The following is a 16,251-nucleotide window of genomic DNA, read 5'->3' as shown; positions in this document are numbered from 1 at the left end:
GAGAGAGAGAGAGAGAGAGAGAGAGAGAAGTCTTTTAGGGCCTCTGCTGTGTGGTGCCAGTGGTGGGTGAAACTACTCTGTCTCCCTTACACCTTCAGACCTGGTGTCCAAAGGAAAATGAGTAAGTGTTTGTACCCCGCTCTGTTCTCCTACCTGGACTGGTACCTAGGCACCTTGGAAGACCACACTTTAGGGATATAATTCAAGTAATTCCCTTCCTACATGTCAGTCATTAGGTAATAATGACATTGCACAGCCAACAAGGTAAGGAAAATAAATGAACTAGGTGCTGGACCTTAACTCTGCTTGACTACAATTCCTCCTGCCCGACTCTGACCTTGTGTTTGCCTTATTGTTTTGTTTTTGTGTTTTTGTTTTTGTTTTGTGTGTATGTGTGTGTCTGTATTCTTATAGAAGGGCCCTAGGGAAAAGAACTGTATTGGTCCTGTTCTCTATCTTTAGTCTTTAGCACAGTGTCCAGTCCGTGGTAGATACTTGGTTACAACTTTTTAAAAAGCTGAACCATAGCGCACACAAGTTCATTTTAATAGCATGGTGATACTGGTGGGTTGCAGGGTAAGGGAGCAAGGTGTTATAGGCAGGTTTGGAAATGTGAGCTCTGGTTTGGATTCACCTGCCAGCTGTTTTCATAAACCTGGGCTGTGGATTTTTCTCGGCCTCAGACTTCCAAAAAGCAGGAAAGTGACTATAGATGAATTTCAGATCCTTAACACTAATAATATTTCATAGTTCTATAGTTCAGACTTAGAGATTTCAAATATAGATATAAGTTATGGAAAGTGCTGTGCAGGCTGTCAATAAGGGCTGAACTGGGCCCTTCAGATTGTTTGACATCAGCATCTCTGGGGAGTCTCTCCAGACTGGAGATGGTTGAGGAAACTGAAGTTAACTTCCTGGGGTCCTGTGCTTCACCCCTGGGTGCCTCACATGGGCGACACTTTAGAACAGTGAAAAGACAGTGTGGGCTTTGCAGTTAAGAATTGTGGCTTGATTCCTTTTGTGTACCTAGGGTGCTGATCATTTTGGAGGTGTTCATCTTTCTGAATCTCTTTTCACTTGTAAGGCAGGAATAATAGTATGGTACCTACCTGGAGGTTGGGTCTTGCTGCCAGAGGGGACTCCAGCAGTAATGTGAAACTTTATAGAGTGGTGGAGTCACTGACTTTAACCAAAAGTACATGACTGGAGAGCAATGTGGCCTCACCCTGCTCTGTTGACCATGGCAGACTCTTCAGCTGTGTAGCTGATGGGGATGTGATGTTACCAGGGGAATTTAATGACTTTAGATAAATCGACAACTTCAGGCATAGATCGGATCCCTGAATAAAGGTCAAAGGAACATCTAGAATATTAAAGTGATGGGAAACAGGGGATACATATGCAAAGTAGAATCAGTGTGTTTCCTGAGCTTTCCCCACTGTCACCGTTTCTAAACTGAACTTTGAACAGTGCAGTGTTTTTAAAAACTGTCATGTTTTAGAAATAATTAGCTCTAGTTTTGGTATCTGTAGGATACTTGAATGTATGACTTAATGTACACATGACAGTAAGAGTTACATGTGCAGTGCTCTGTCCTTGCGATTGTGATAACACTGTGTTGCTGGTGGGGTGTGTTTGTGTGTGTGTTTGTGTGTGTGCATGTGAGCACATGCATGTGTGAAGATGTTCATAAGCAAAGGAATTGGCTTTCTTGAAGTTGAATTGACAGACAGAAGTGAGATAGTGGTATCAAAGTGCTAATTTCCATACTTCTCTGGAAAGGAAAGAATAATCAATTCTCTTAAGAGATGAAACTAAGTGGTGCTGCTCTGTTTAGGTGGATGCCTGTGTAGTTTGATCTAACAATGTCCTTTATGATGTTTCTGAAACACTTTTTATATTGCTCATTGAAGTTCGTGATTCAAAGAATTAATTACAAAACTGAAGATGGAAAATGATATTGGTATCTAGTACATCTTCCAGTTTAAATGCATTCTATTGATGTATTATTTTCCAAAACATGGCTATTCATCGAGAAAGTGAATTGCAATAAGCAGCTAACTAGGTTGAGTAAATTAATGTGGCTCAGGAAATTATATGCTTAACAAATCTTGTTGACATGAATAGTTTTTGCTAATAGTTTTATCTACCATTTCTCTCTGTCCTTCTTGTTCTCATAAGGTTTTAAGATGAGTTATAATAATAAATAATTCCACAAGATGAATAAATTAAAAGTAAGCGAAGATAGAAAAACAGCTTCTTGACAATGGTGATGTTGGGATGTCCAAGATCAAGCAACGGGTAGACTTGGTGTCCGCTGAGGCCTGTATCCTCACTAGTGGATGCCTGTTTTTTTTTCTTCTATGTGGTGGAAGGGGCAGGGTCCTCTGTGGGATCTCTTCTATGAGGACATTAATCCCATTTATGAGCGCAGAGCTCTGGTGGCCCCATCTTCTCCCCACCTCCAAATACTATCACACTGAGGGCAAGAGTTCAGTGTGTGAATGTGGGCAGGAGCCCAAACATTCATTCTGTAGCAAATGGTAGGGTGAAACCAAGAGTGGGTGAGCACAGCAACTAGCTTCATTACGTCTTGATGGAACAGGATGTGGTGTGGCTTGGTGGTGTTGCTTGGTATGAGCTGCATACCTTTGCCCTATGATATCTAGTGGCTGAATTACAGAAACATGCTCATTATTATGTATGATTTCCCAGGATAAAGACAGCCCATGACCAAAAAGAATAATAATTACTTCTAGTGCAGAGAACTGACAACTTTTTCTCCAGGTTTCTATCCACCCAAATAGAGTGAAGCTTCTGGTAGACAGGGATTTGTGTTTTGTCTACAGTAGTGCCCAGAACAAACCAGGCATAAAACTGCTTACCAAGTATTTTTATGGTGAGATGAGTTTTGACAAGGAGGATATAGTTAAATGTAGGTCCTCTTAGATCAGACCATGACAGGATTTATAGGGCTGTTTCTAAGTGTCATTAAATGCAAGCATGCACTTTGGGTAGCATAATCCAGAATGAATGCCAGCAAAATCAATTAAACAGATCCCAGTACAGTGTGGCCCGGGGTTATAGCAGCTATCTGTGCTCCTGGGATTGACTCAGTCTATGGTTAGTTTTTAGGATGCTGGGAGAGGATAGGTTTCATATTCTTTGAGACTTGCTGATATTATTAAATAGTTTTCTTTGAGCAGAGATGATAATGACTGAGAGGGGCCTCTTGGAAAGTTCAGGTAAATAAAGAGCCATATGTTTTAATCAGTCAGCAGTCTAGAGAGAAATGTAGGCTGAGCTATACTGACAGTGATCACAGAGGTTGTTAGCTAACGATGCTTGTATGTGCCAAGCCCTGAGTCAAGCCCTTTCCATTCATTATTCCTTGCTGTCTTCACTTTCTCTGAGGTCCAGACCTCAGAGAGGATTTAGGAGGCTTGCCTAAGACTTAGTATGGAGACTCTGTCTCTGACAGTTCACAACTGGATTAATCTCCACATTGCTGCACTTCATCAGACTCACTAAAAACCCCATACAGGATGGTTTCACTCACACCAGGAGCATAAGGGATCAGGAAAAAAAAAATTGTAATAAAATAAAAATGAAAAATAATAAACTACAAACCAGAGACATTTTAAAGGGGTGGAGAGGGGAATGGTATCAAAACTGGGGTGGGAAGAATACATTGGACTATGGTGATGGCACATGGGTGAATTGGTGGTAGGAAGCCCACAGGGATTACAACCTAGATGAAAAATACACATAATGAAGAATGATGTAAAAAATAAGTAAATAAAAATACATTAAAAAAAACAAAACCCATAGGGCTGGGGAACCAAGCCTCAGGCATTTGTGCTTTAGAGTCCAGCACAAGAATTACAACCTGAAATCACATTAACGCAGTTCAACCAAGTTCTTACTTTAACCATAGAGGGAAAAAAAACAACAAAAACAAATGTGGTCCAGTAAAATAACAGTCTGTTTAATGTCCCTGGAAACTACTTAGCTTTCCCCACTGCATTCAACATACCTTTTTAAGTGTTTTACAAATATGAATTGTCTTATTCTTCACAAGCAACTCTGGAAATAAAGGTAGGATTGTTACTAATTTTTGTGTGTGAGGAAGGACACATGGAATTACATAGTATAGGTGTTCCTCACACTGTGGAGATAGTATGAATTCAAGGTTGACTGTCCTTAACTGTAGAACAGTATTCTGTGAGATTTTAAAATGCTTACAGGCTTTGGTTTGCAAGTAAATAAAATCTGATTTTGGAATAAAGTGATTTCATGTTGTCAATTTGATTCCTTTATGGGTAGAGGTGATAGAACAGTTAAGATTACAAGCATAGTCTATACAGTTTTATAGTCCTTCATATATTTTCATATCTCTGGTTATGTAGAATAGTAGAATATTTAATATCAAGAGACAAAATAACTGAACAATGTGGTCATAGTCAGGGTGTCACTAGCTTGTCTTCCTCATTTTTTTAGCATAAAGATTTTCCTGGTGAGCCCCCATTATTATGCGGATGGCATTGGCAGATCCCTTTGAACTAATGAACTTTGGCCTTAGGGCACATGCATTCTGAATGGGTTTTTAAAATGCATGTGGTACATCTTGGGAATGAATGAGGAATTAGAGGAAAGACCGGTGTAGGTAGGAAGAAGCTGGGATTGACAGACAAAAGTGAATACCTAGTTGAGATAGAGTTAAAAGGCTGAATAATTCATTATTTAGGAATCACCTTCAGAGGTAACAGTGTTAAAAATTAGCATATATTTCGCATATAGAGAAAATTCTTTGAAAAGTTGCAGTTTGCTATAACTCAAGGGTCTTTTTTTTAATTTAAAGGGATGAGGTTTTCAATTTTATCAAAACATTATTAACTCAATTTAGCATTTTTACCTTGGATAATTGTTCTTCTGCCCAGCAATAAAAACCCTTCATCGCTTGTTTTCCACTTTATTATTGATACATTTCTAGGAACCTGAGTTTTGCAGATCTTTTTTGTTCTTTCAGCAAATATTTGCAGGGAGCCTTTTATGTCAAGCAGTGGACAAATATAACAGTGGACAGAATAGACTTACACATAATTTCATGTAACTTGCATTCTGGCAGGAGGATAATAAACAAATATAAAAAGTTCTGACATGGCATGTGGTGGGAGATGCGATGGAGGAAAAGAGAAAAAGGAATAAAGTGGGGCATGCTGGTTTACATGGGGCAGTTGAGAAGGCCTTGAGAGTAACAGTTGAACAGAACCCTGGAGCATGGGGGCTGTTTTGGAGGGGATCCCTGGGCAGGACGGCTGTGAAGGAAAAAGGTCCTGGGTGGGAAGAGGATGGGACCGCCAAGGTCTGGATTGAATGGAGTAGTAGTAGCTGGGATCTGAGAAGGGGGGAGACCTGGAAGAAACATTCCCAAGATTTTGGATTTTCCTTTGGTGAAGTGGAGTCGCTGAGGACACCAGCAGAGAACTTGCAGCCTCTGTAGGTTCACTGGCTGTGGGGCTAAGACTAGGGTAGATGCAGTGAGATCCTCTGGGAGGTTAGTATAAGCGGGGCCCAAGAGTGGGAGCAGCAGAAATGGAGACGTGATTGGATTCTGGAAATTTGGCAGGGGGTCTGTGTTAGGGGCTTTGCTGATTGGATATGGAATAAGAGAAGTTCAGAATTACTGTAAGGTTTATGAGTTGAGAAGCTAGTAAAAAGGAGTTTCTGTGTAAGAAACAAACATCTTTCTCCTGAGGTCCCTATGATCCTCGTTAATATTTAGAAGTTATAAATTAGAGAACTCATATTGTGTGGGAATGTGAGTGTCTAGAGAGGAGGCTAGAGGAAATTGCCAGTTTAAGAAGGCTGCAAGTGAAATATTTGTTGAAAGTTATAATGTGCCTTTTTTGAAAGAGAGGGATGCAGTCAGATTAGGGGCTGAAACCGCAGAAGGAGAAGCACACGGCCGGCCGGTGTTTGGAGATGGTGGTGATGGTGCTCAGGCACAAAACACGATAGAGTCCAACCTCGGAAATGTCTTTCTATTGACTTTTATTGATGGCAGAAGCCACAGTGTCATCATGATGTTTTTTTTTTCTTTTGTCTTTCTCAACCTGGTAAGTTATAAAACAACAGTGAATGATAGATGCAGATGATAAATGTAGAAAATGCAGGTGAAAAACTGTGGTGGTTATTGTTTCTCTAGTAGTGATGATTTTAGAAATTCCCCTTGATATGTATCAGACTTCTTTTAAGAAAAAATTATATATATATGTGTGTGTGTGTGCATATATATATATATATATATATATATATATATAATTTTTACATCAATCTTCATTTTATGCATTTCTTCATAACAGTTACATCCTCATGGGGCACCAGACTTCTTGTAGCTGTTTATCTTTACTTTTCTAAGATGTTTACATACATGTTTCCTGTGATAAACTGTTATTCAGGGCACTTGCATAAATGGTATATTAGATGCCTAAATATATCTAACTTCCAAAATGCTGATACAATTTTTAGTCTTTTGGTGGTCTTGGGACTCCAGGAGGTTAAGAAAACAGCGTGGGATGTTTTGAGCTAATCTAATTCTCCAGGGATCAACATTTACGGTTGGTGAATGAAATTAAGACCTGTTTCTGTAGAATGTGTTTCCCTAGGATAATTCATGATTAGCAGAGTGCTAGATATGTCTGTGGTGAGGGAGTAGGCTCTGGTTCTCAAGGGGTTACTGACTTAGTGAAGAAAATGAGAAGTATTTGAAGCAAGTGTGACAAGCCCAGGCTTAGATGCCCTTGAACATCCGTGAAAGCTGAAAGACAATTTCAGTCTTTAGTTGAGCTCCATGTAGTATGAAGACTTTGGGAGTTTGGGAAAGTTGGAAAATATTAAATTGAAATAATTTAAAGGGCAGTGTCCTCAGTGATATGTTTCACGTCTAACATAGGCGCTAGGGTTTGATGAAATGTTTTTAAAGGGATCATGAGTATTTGATCCAGGAAAAAAAAATGAAAAATAAATTGCAAGGCTGCAGTAGACCATTTTGAGAAGCTTTGACTAATGTAAAAAGAAAAGTAGAGTCACTGACAACACAGCAAATTTGGAAAAATGATTATTTAGAGAGAGCCCTGTTGGGAACTGATTTGATATGAAGAAGGAAGTGGGAGACTGGAACAATACACTATGCTTATAGGGTTTTTTTGCTTAGGTGGTGTTTAAAACATTTGCAGCACTCACATTCACGGCCTCCATTGTCCAGGATTTAAAATAATGTTCTCTTCTTGTAGGTATGGTTCTGATGGGATTCTGGTGTATGGACTAATAACTTGTGTCTAGATATAGGATGAAATAGATTTTCCTCTTTGTTTTCCTGCACTTCTTCCTTGATTTCTTTCCTCGTGCTTCTACATTTGTTTCATGTTTTTTATTGGCTTTGTTGGAAATATGTAAGGAAATCACATAATTTGTACTGAGGCATGAACGCCTTTCTTCTGCTTATGTTTCCACCCTCTGTTAATCTGTGATATAACAATCTTCCCTAGAGTAATTAATTGTAATTCCGAAAGCTGAACAATTTAACTTCAGGTAAAAAAAAAATAAGTGGCAAAAGTTGATGAACCTTCACAATAAATATTTATGTTTTATGCAGCTGCCACTAGTAATTAAGAGGAAATAACTAAGTAGAATGGACCCTAACTCGCTTGATTGCTCTGAGGGCTTGATGGATTTTCAGGACTGGACTCTTGTTAAGGAGCATTTTGTTGAATGTCTGGGACACACTGCCACCTTGTGGCTGCTTGCTTGCTTTCCTTATGGGAAAGAACACTTTAAAAATTATATATATACATATATATGTTTATATATGTGTGTGTGTGTATATATATACACACATATATATGTATATATATATATATGTATATATATATATAACATCTTTCTTCATTTGTACATTTCTTCATTTTACCCCTGCGGACTTCCCATCACCACTTCACCCATGTGCCAATTCCATACTCCCATGTGCTCTTCCCTCCCCCATTTTGATCTTGTTCCCCTTTCCTTCCTTGTAGAATGTCTCAGTTTATAGTTGTTAGTTGCTATTACTTTTTACTTTATTACAATTGCTACACACACACACACACACACACATGTACATATATATTTTCCTGATCCTTTACACTCCTGCTATGAGTGAACCATCTGGTATTTTTCTTTTTCTTCCCGGCTTATTTCACTAAGTGTGATCCCTTCCAGCTCCATCTATGTTTTTTAATGTTAAAATTGCATGATAAAATCTTACTTTCTTCTATAACCTATACTTCATCTTGATAGCAAAAGATTTCAAATACCTTATAAGAATACATAGAGTATTTGGGTATGTGAATCAAAGAGAACATCCTTGTTTTTAGATGAGACCTTGTTTTTTCAGAAGTATTGAGGGGTGCAGATCTACAATGTCTGCATTTAGCTTTGGGGAGAGAGCAGAGAGTGAAAACCAGCAGGCAAAAGGTTAACAAGTCATTGTTGGCTAAGGAGATATGGGTGTCTGTTGTACCATTCTTACAACTTTCACTGCAACTTTCTTTTGAAATTAAAAAAAAAAATTGGCAGAGAAAAAGAAATGATTTAAGGACAAAAAATGGGACCAAAGAGACAAAAACAATCTTTACATTGTGTAATGATCTGGCAACATTTGGACCACTGGCAGGGTCTACAGTTTTGTAATGGGTTTGTCACTGTTTCGGGTTCTCTTACCACAATTCACTGTCCATAGGTTTAGGGGCAGCATGTCTGCAAGGAGGTAGTAGTTCTTCCTTGGAGGCCCTCCTAAGTAGGATGCTGATGTAATGGAAAGCAGTCTCAACAAATACTGCCAATAGGTAGGACTTTATGATGGAAAGTGCTGTTTGTTTTACAAGTACAATCTGGAATTCCTTTTCCCTACTGACTTGGCTTGATTTTGGAGTAGCTGCACTGCTAGTTTTTTGAGGGCTTCTCAATACTAAGTGGCGATGAAATACAGTGACATACTGACTGGGAATGAATTTGAGATATTTATTGACAAGTGCTTGAAATCCAGCTGTTCCTTGTTACTGATGAATACAGTGCAGCTTTGGGAAGAGTTGACAATCTTGTAATAGCCCAGCCAATGGGGTCTGTTCTATTTGAACTAGTTGGGGAGATGCTCACAGATAGGCAGGGTAGATTTCTTCTTATGCCTTGGTTTTGAATATACTGCCCTGCACATGCAGGACAAATGGGGTGACTTTTGTGCCTGAATTTGTTCTACTATGAATGTAGTCATGATAATTACAATCTAAAAAATTTAGACAAATAGAAGCAGATGACTCTTTTTCTACCCATATAAGCAAAACCAAGCAAATTTCAATGAGGCATCCCTGCAGATGTCTGGCACTGAGCACTGCTACCCTCTGCTAACCCTCTGTTTCCCAAAGTGTGCAAGTTGACCATTTTCTGCAGTGGTTAGAATTTTCATGAATATCTTTTGCACTTCTTTTTAGTTCTTAGTAACTACCTGGATGTCTAGTTAGCACAGGACTATTCACCTCTTTAAAAACTATATACAACTATGTGCATACACGCTTGAAGGTGAAGATCTGGCCCTATTCAGGTTTGCAAGATTTTCTTATAAAAGTGGGTAGTTTTGGAAATTGGTGTTGTGACACCCTGGATTCTTTCGTAGAAAGCTGTCTGTTAAAGTGATTTTGGTTTCTGATTCTTGAGACAGCTTTTCTTTTAAAAAAAGCTATAAAGTGATACAGGGATGTATCGATTTCCATTAAGGACTGTGGTACTTAGAGTTTTCCCTTTCCTATGTATTTGTAAGCGTGCCAAAAGTTTGTGAATTTTCTTTTGTTGGACAACTAAAAAAAAAATAGATCTATTGTCTCAGTGCAATAGCCTTCAGTTTTGAGGGGACTCATGATTCACAGAAAGGTACTTGGTAACTCAGGAGGCACAAATGTGTGCATGCACGCACACACAAACATGCAAATTAGTGAGACAATTCATGAAATGATGATGCTGTCCTTCCTTCGCTGGACTCTGATAGTTTCTATTGGATTCCCTTAAAAAAATACGGGTCACAGTCTACTAGATTGTAACCTACAGATGGAAAAACACTCTTACTGCGATTTTGTGGCAAGCTAGATTCTCAGATGGAACACATCACAGTGAAATTCTGAACTCTCCAAGCTAATTAAATTCACACAGGTTAGAGAGAGAAGGAATCTGGAGAAGAGAGGAAACGAGGAAAAAATGCCGGGTTGTTCTCTGGTTTTGGTTGTGCTGAAAGCATCTCCAGTAGTGATGCCTCTGTCCTTCTCTCTGCAGCTCGACCACATATTGTCGCCTCCACCCATGCCATTTCGGAAGTGCAGCAACCCAGATGTGGCTTCTGGCCTGGGAAAGTCCCTGAAGTTTAAAAGACAGCTGAGTGGTGAGGACGGACGGCAGCTGCGGCGAGGGAGCCTGGGAGGAGCTCTGACCGGTGAGTTGGGTTGCTTTTACCGGCAGAGTCCCCACCACCAGAGAGTTCCATGGGAGCAAATAAGCCCTCTAATGAATGGGCCTGCCCGTCTGCGGACCACTTGTTAAATCTAATCCTATTTGGAGATTAGCTAGATTCCTAAGTATAATTTGCATACAAGAAAAAGTATCCATTTGAAGTGTTCATGTGGATGGTTTTGGTGAATTTACCCAACAGTGTTAACTGCCGCCATAACCAAGATATAGACTGTTACCTGTTACCCGGGCTTTCCTGCTGTACTAAGATCTGTATGCTAGTGAAATTATATGTTACGTGCTCTTCTGTGTCTGACTTCTGTCATCCATTTCAGTGTTTCTAAGTCTCGTTCAGATTACGTAGCAGTAGTACACGGTCAGCTTCACAGCAAACAGGCAGACTTTCCAGAATGGCGCCATTTTACATTCCCATCAGTCACAGATGAGCAATCTAATTGTTCTACATCCTTGCCAGCATTTGGCATTACCAGTCCTTTTAATTCTAGCTATTTTAATGGCCAGATAGTTGTCTCAGATTATAGTTTTAATTTGTATGTTCTTGATGACTAAATGATATCAAACAATTTTTCACGCATGCATTAATATATCTTTTGTGGCATGCCTATTCAAATCTCTTACTCATTTGTTACTTTCACTCATTTCTTAATCATGTTAAGGTTTATTTTCAAAATTTTCAAATCCAGAAAACCCACAAATCACTTTTCTCAATTTGAAAAATTGCCACATTAAGATAACTTAAAAAAACACATTCTTAAGAAATAGTCCACCGTGAAATTTTTCATGTTATTAAATTTAACTTAAAAACAGTGAAGTATAAATATTTTACTTATCAATATTTTAAAAATGTATTGTTTTTTAAACCTTGAAACTGTTTTCTCTTGTCTGCTGCTCATACATGGTCTGCAAAATGGGTTATTCACACTTTTCTTGAAAACTGTGAATTTTTACTGTTTGGAGATGAAAGTTCTGAAAATAGAAATGCTCTATTTTTTTCACATGACTAGTAGAATCTGAAACATTTGGCCACTGTGGGGCCCTCCTATGATGGGGGATAAAACTGACCTCAGGCCAAGGGGTAGAAATTCAATTCATAAAAAATTGCTTTACTTTACTAAGCTTGTGGCAAATGTTCACATTTGATTTATACCAATATTGTTTAAATGCACGTTTGCTTCCTTTTATAGAGGCAGACCTTTTCTTTCTTTTAAGTAAGAGATCTTAAAGTTTATTAAGTCTGATCTTTATAAGTGGGAAAGTAAAACTTACTCTCCTTGCTCATTAGGTTCACTTAGGAAGGTTCCTTACTTTTGACCAACAGGAGGGATAGTAGTGTCTCTCTAGTTTCCTAAGGCAGTTTACTTTCAGTTTGAAAATAATGTATGAATACAGCTCTTGATGTAGAGATATAACCTGAAGCATCACATTTGGTCTTTAGCTTTAACAAAAAAAAAAAAAAAAAAGCAAAAACAGTCAGGCTTGATTTTGTTTCATTATCTCAACAACTCAAGTAATTCTATCCTTGAACAATTTAGATTGTTGTACAGTTATTTTTGGTAATTAAGTCTTTGGCCAGATAATTAAAAAATATGCTTAATAGTCCTTAGGAAAGCTTAAAAGAATCTCTCGAACATCATCTTGATTTTTTTTAAAAGTTGATTGAAACTTTTATTGCAATGTGAGCATTATTGATTGGTTCTTTAGATAACTTAGCTAAGAATTTAATTAAATAATATATTCAAAGCACTCAACCCAGTGACTAGTAGCTTTGAATATTTTGTACATAAACAACTGAATTTGGGAGGTGGAGAACTTGGGCTTGACAGTAGCAGTGTGAAATCTTTATTGACTGACATTCTACTTTGTATCAAGCCAAGAGAAGAAAGCATCATTTCTGTTGTTTAAGAAACATGATGTCTACTAGTTTCAGGTAACACACATGATCTTACCTTGAGATATATACCCTGTTGCTAAACTGAAATCCATCTGGTTTAGCCATTAGAAATCTGTGCTCAATACATAGTGTAACCTGAACACCGGCCACCTTTCTATTTCTTTGCTTGACTACAAGGAAATTTATTTTTTATTATTTTAAAAATTATATATGTGTGTGTGTGTATTGTGTGTGTGTGTATAAAACATCATTCTTCATTTTGTACTTTTTTTCATCTTGGTTGTAATCCCCGCAGACTTCCCACCACCACTTCACCCGTGTGCCATCACCATAGCCCCGTGCTCTCTTCCTGCCCCAGCTCTGATCCTATTCCCTTCCCTACCCCCATAGAATGTCTTTGGTTTATAGCTGTTTGTTGATTTTTATTTTTATTTTGTTATAATTGTATTTTTTTCTGATCCCTTATTTCTTTTGTTTTGTTTTTAATCAATAACTTATAAATCCTTAGTTTATATTTTAAAAATTTTGCCGCCTAGTTATTCTTGATAAATTTCACCAAATCCATAGAACTTTGAGAAAAAGATTTGTCATCTTTATCATCTACCTATCCCTCATCATAATGACAGCTAATTTTAGGAGCTTACTGTGTGGCAGGTATTGTTTTGCTTATTTAAACCTTCTGACATTCTCTTTGGGTTATGAAAAGGACATTCTTATTTTATAGATGAGAACACATAGGCACAGATAATTTAGGCTAAGATTTGAACCCAGGTTTTGTGGCCCCAGAGTCCATGCTTGTAATTTTACTGTGTTCCTAGCACAGTAGTTGCTCAACAATTTTTCAGTAAATTCCAGCAGAATTAATTGAAGTGAATCCTAGGTGGGAAAGTCTTTGTTCATCTGGAATCTGGGACTGACTCCCTCTGTACCTTATCTCTTAATTACAAAAGGAAATTAAAACTTGAGAGTTAATACATATTAAAAACCTTAAAATTCATCATTTGTTAACCCAGCCTTTCTGCTCCTCAGGCTCATTACAAAGAAATAATCATGAAGATTCGGAGAATTAACTCTAGTTATATTTAAATTAGCACTGTTCATAATTGGGAGTGCATATCATCTAAATATCTGGTCGTATTGATCAAATATTATCATATACAAATAAATTAGAAAATGACAGAAATAATGATTAATTCAGTTCCCTTTAAAAATGCACATGTGAGGATGCAATGGCCTTTTTATACCCTGCAATTTAATCCATGAGACACATTTTTGCTTCTGAGATTTTTTGGGTAGCTGATTGTGGTTAATATCATTTGGCCATAATAATGTATAATGATAAAGTTGCAGTGGCGGACAGTAGGTTTTCTTCTTTTTTTCTAACACAGTTGCAGACGGCTGTGTTTCAGGTGATTTAAACTGGACTTCTCTGGGGTTCATGCTAGGGTGCATCTTGGGTCCAGATCTGCTATGTCTCATGTTTCACTCTTCTTCAGATTGGCAGCCACCCGAGGAAGACATCCTATTGTCTAGGTGAAAGCCAGGATGACAGCACACATCTACATGTATAGACATGTTTCAGGTCTCAGGCCCGCTGACTTTCTGTTGGCCAAATCAGGTCACTTAGTCAGGTCCAGAGGCAGAAGCAGGTGCCACCCATGACACACCTTGGCAAGGATACAGACATGCAAACTAGTGGAGGAGAGTAAAGTATTGGGGCCAATGATTCCACCTATTAGAATTACCCTCTTTTTAGGGCCCTCCCTGGTGGCGCAGCGGGTTAAAGCACAGCATTAAGAAGCTAAAGCCACTTCCGCATGAGTTCAATTCCCGCCTGCCCTGGAGGTGACCACATGGCGTGGCAGACCTCTCCTGACCCGCCCACTGCTCCCCTCAGCAGTGTACTTCATCGATCTGCCTGTTTTGCTCCCCACTCTGTCTTTGGTGAATCCTACCACCCTCCACATCTCTGGCCTGTACCCCAGTTCTGTATGAATAAATAAATCTTTAAAAAAAAAAAAAGAATTACCCCCTTTTTAAAATCAGTCTTTTACAACAAAAATGTTTACATTAACTTGTCTTTTAATTATAAAAATTATATGTTGCTCAATGTGAGCAACATAGAAAATGCAGCACAAGAGCACTATAAGTTAAAAGCTACAAATCTCCCATTGCACCATGCAGATACTACCCATAGTAGACCTTTTAACATTTCTTCCTTAGCAAAAAGGCCCTTCCCAGTGGCACAGCGGGTTAAAGCACAGCACTAAGTTCAATCCCCGCCTGCCTTGGAGGTGATCCACATGATGCCCCACTCTGTCTCTGGTGAATCCTCTCACCACCCCTGCACTTCTGGCCTGTACCCCCATTCTGTATGCATAAATAAATAAATCTTTGAGGAAAAAAGTTATGAATCACTAAGAATATTAGATTTCAGGAAAATGCAACTGGAACCTTTCTTTCCAGGGTTGGCATTTATGCACTAGACTAAGAGATCACTTTGCCTACAACTGTGTAGAATGTCTTTAGAGGCTGATGATGTTTTATGTCTCGGTGGCCCACAGCTTGTTAAATAGGCACCAGGAAGCATCATGTAAACATTGACTGAGCTTTGGAGCCCCCTGATGAGGAAGAGGAGCATATTTAATCCTTAGACATACCCTTAGGTCTGGACATGGCTATGTGGTAATGTGTCTGACAGTTCACAGCATGAAAGCTGCAGAATGAAGGGCAGAATTTCAGGGTCTTCAGTGGAGGCTTCTTGATATGCAAATGAATGCCCGATTCCCAGTCTTGCACTCCACAGCAGTGGTGTGGGTTGCTGTCCTAAGAGAAATGGAGGGCTTCTTTTCCTTATTAGAGAGTGATATTCATCAAAACACCCTTGACTTCTTTGGAATGTAAAACAAAGAATGTATGTGTAACTTGCATTAATAATAAGAAATGAACTCTGTAGACAGTATAAATTAGTACTCTCAAAACTTAGAATCATGGTGTTTTAACATGGGGGAAGATTGAGATTTTTCTTTCTGGAACTATGGAAATCATTTTGGAAACTAATTTTCATCTGAAAATTTAAACAAATGTTTGAGAGCGAATTATCCTGCAAGAAAGGAGGCAAGTACTAATAACAGAGTCCTAGAAGATATTTCCTTTAAAATTAACCCAGAGGGCCCTCCCTGGTGGCGCAGCGGGTTAAAGCACAACACTGAAAAGCTAAAACTGCTTCCGCATGAGTTCAATTCCCGCCTGCCCCGGAGGTGACCACATGGCGTGGCAGACCTCTCCTGACCCTCCCGCTGCTCCCCTCAGCAGTGTACTTCATCGATCTGCTTGTTCTGCTCCCCACTCTGTCTCTGGTGAAGCCTCTCACCGCCCCTGTGCCTCTGGCCTGTAACCCAGTTCTGTATGCACAAATAAATAAATCTTTAAAAAAAAAAAATTAACCCGGAAACCTGTCTTTGAGAGCTATTAGATTTTCATCTTAAAGTAACCTTATTTCAGTTGGCAAGATTGAATGTATTCAGATTAAAGCAAATTTACATGAAATAAGACTCTTTGGGGTAACCTTGATATTTAGTATTTATATCTAGATATAATCTTATACACTCTAGATTTCTCACTTTTGTAATATAGTCTAAAGAATGCCTGTATCAACATGGTGTTGTTGAGGGTAATGCTATGTACTAGAGCAAGTAAACCAACAAAAAAGCCAATAATAGTTTATTTCTCACTCATGTTAATGTCTAGCAGGCAACTCTCTTCCTCGCTCACAGTGAGTCAGGGACTCACCTCCATCCATCTTCCTG

The 16,251-nt window shown here is 38.7% G+C and overlaps 1 protein-coding gene across 1 annotated transcript in view; it reads left to right on the top strand.

Moving 5' to 3' along the window:
• The window catches only part of MAST4 (microtubule associated serine/threonine kinase family member 4), a 529,678-nt gene that overhangs the window by 137,234 nt on the left and 376,193 nt on the right, over positions 1-16,251 (top strand). Inside the window, exon 2 of the mRNA XM_012721946.1 lies at positions 10,360-10,516. Coding sequence (XP_012577400.1) covers positions 10,360-10,516 — 157 coding nt within the window. The remainder of the gene's footprint in view (positions 1-10,359; positions 10,517-16,251) is intronic.

This window comes from Condylura cristata, unplaced genomic scaffold, assembly GCF_000260355.1.
Source record: "Condylura cristata isolate star-nosed mole 26May11 unplaced genomic scaffold, ConCri1.0 scaffold00007, whole genome shotgun sequence".
Lineage (NCBI taxonomy): Eukaryota > Metazoa > Chordata > Mammalia > Eulipotyphla > Talpidae > Condylura > Condylura cristata.
The sequence above is the reverse complement of the archived record's forward strand: the minus strand, read 5'-3'. Positions and strand labels throughout refer to the sequence as shown.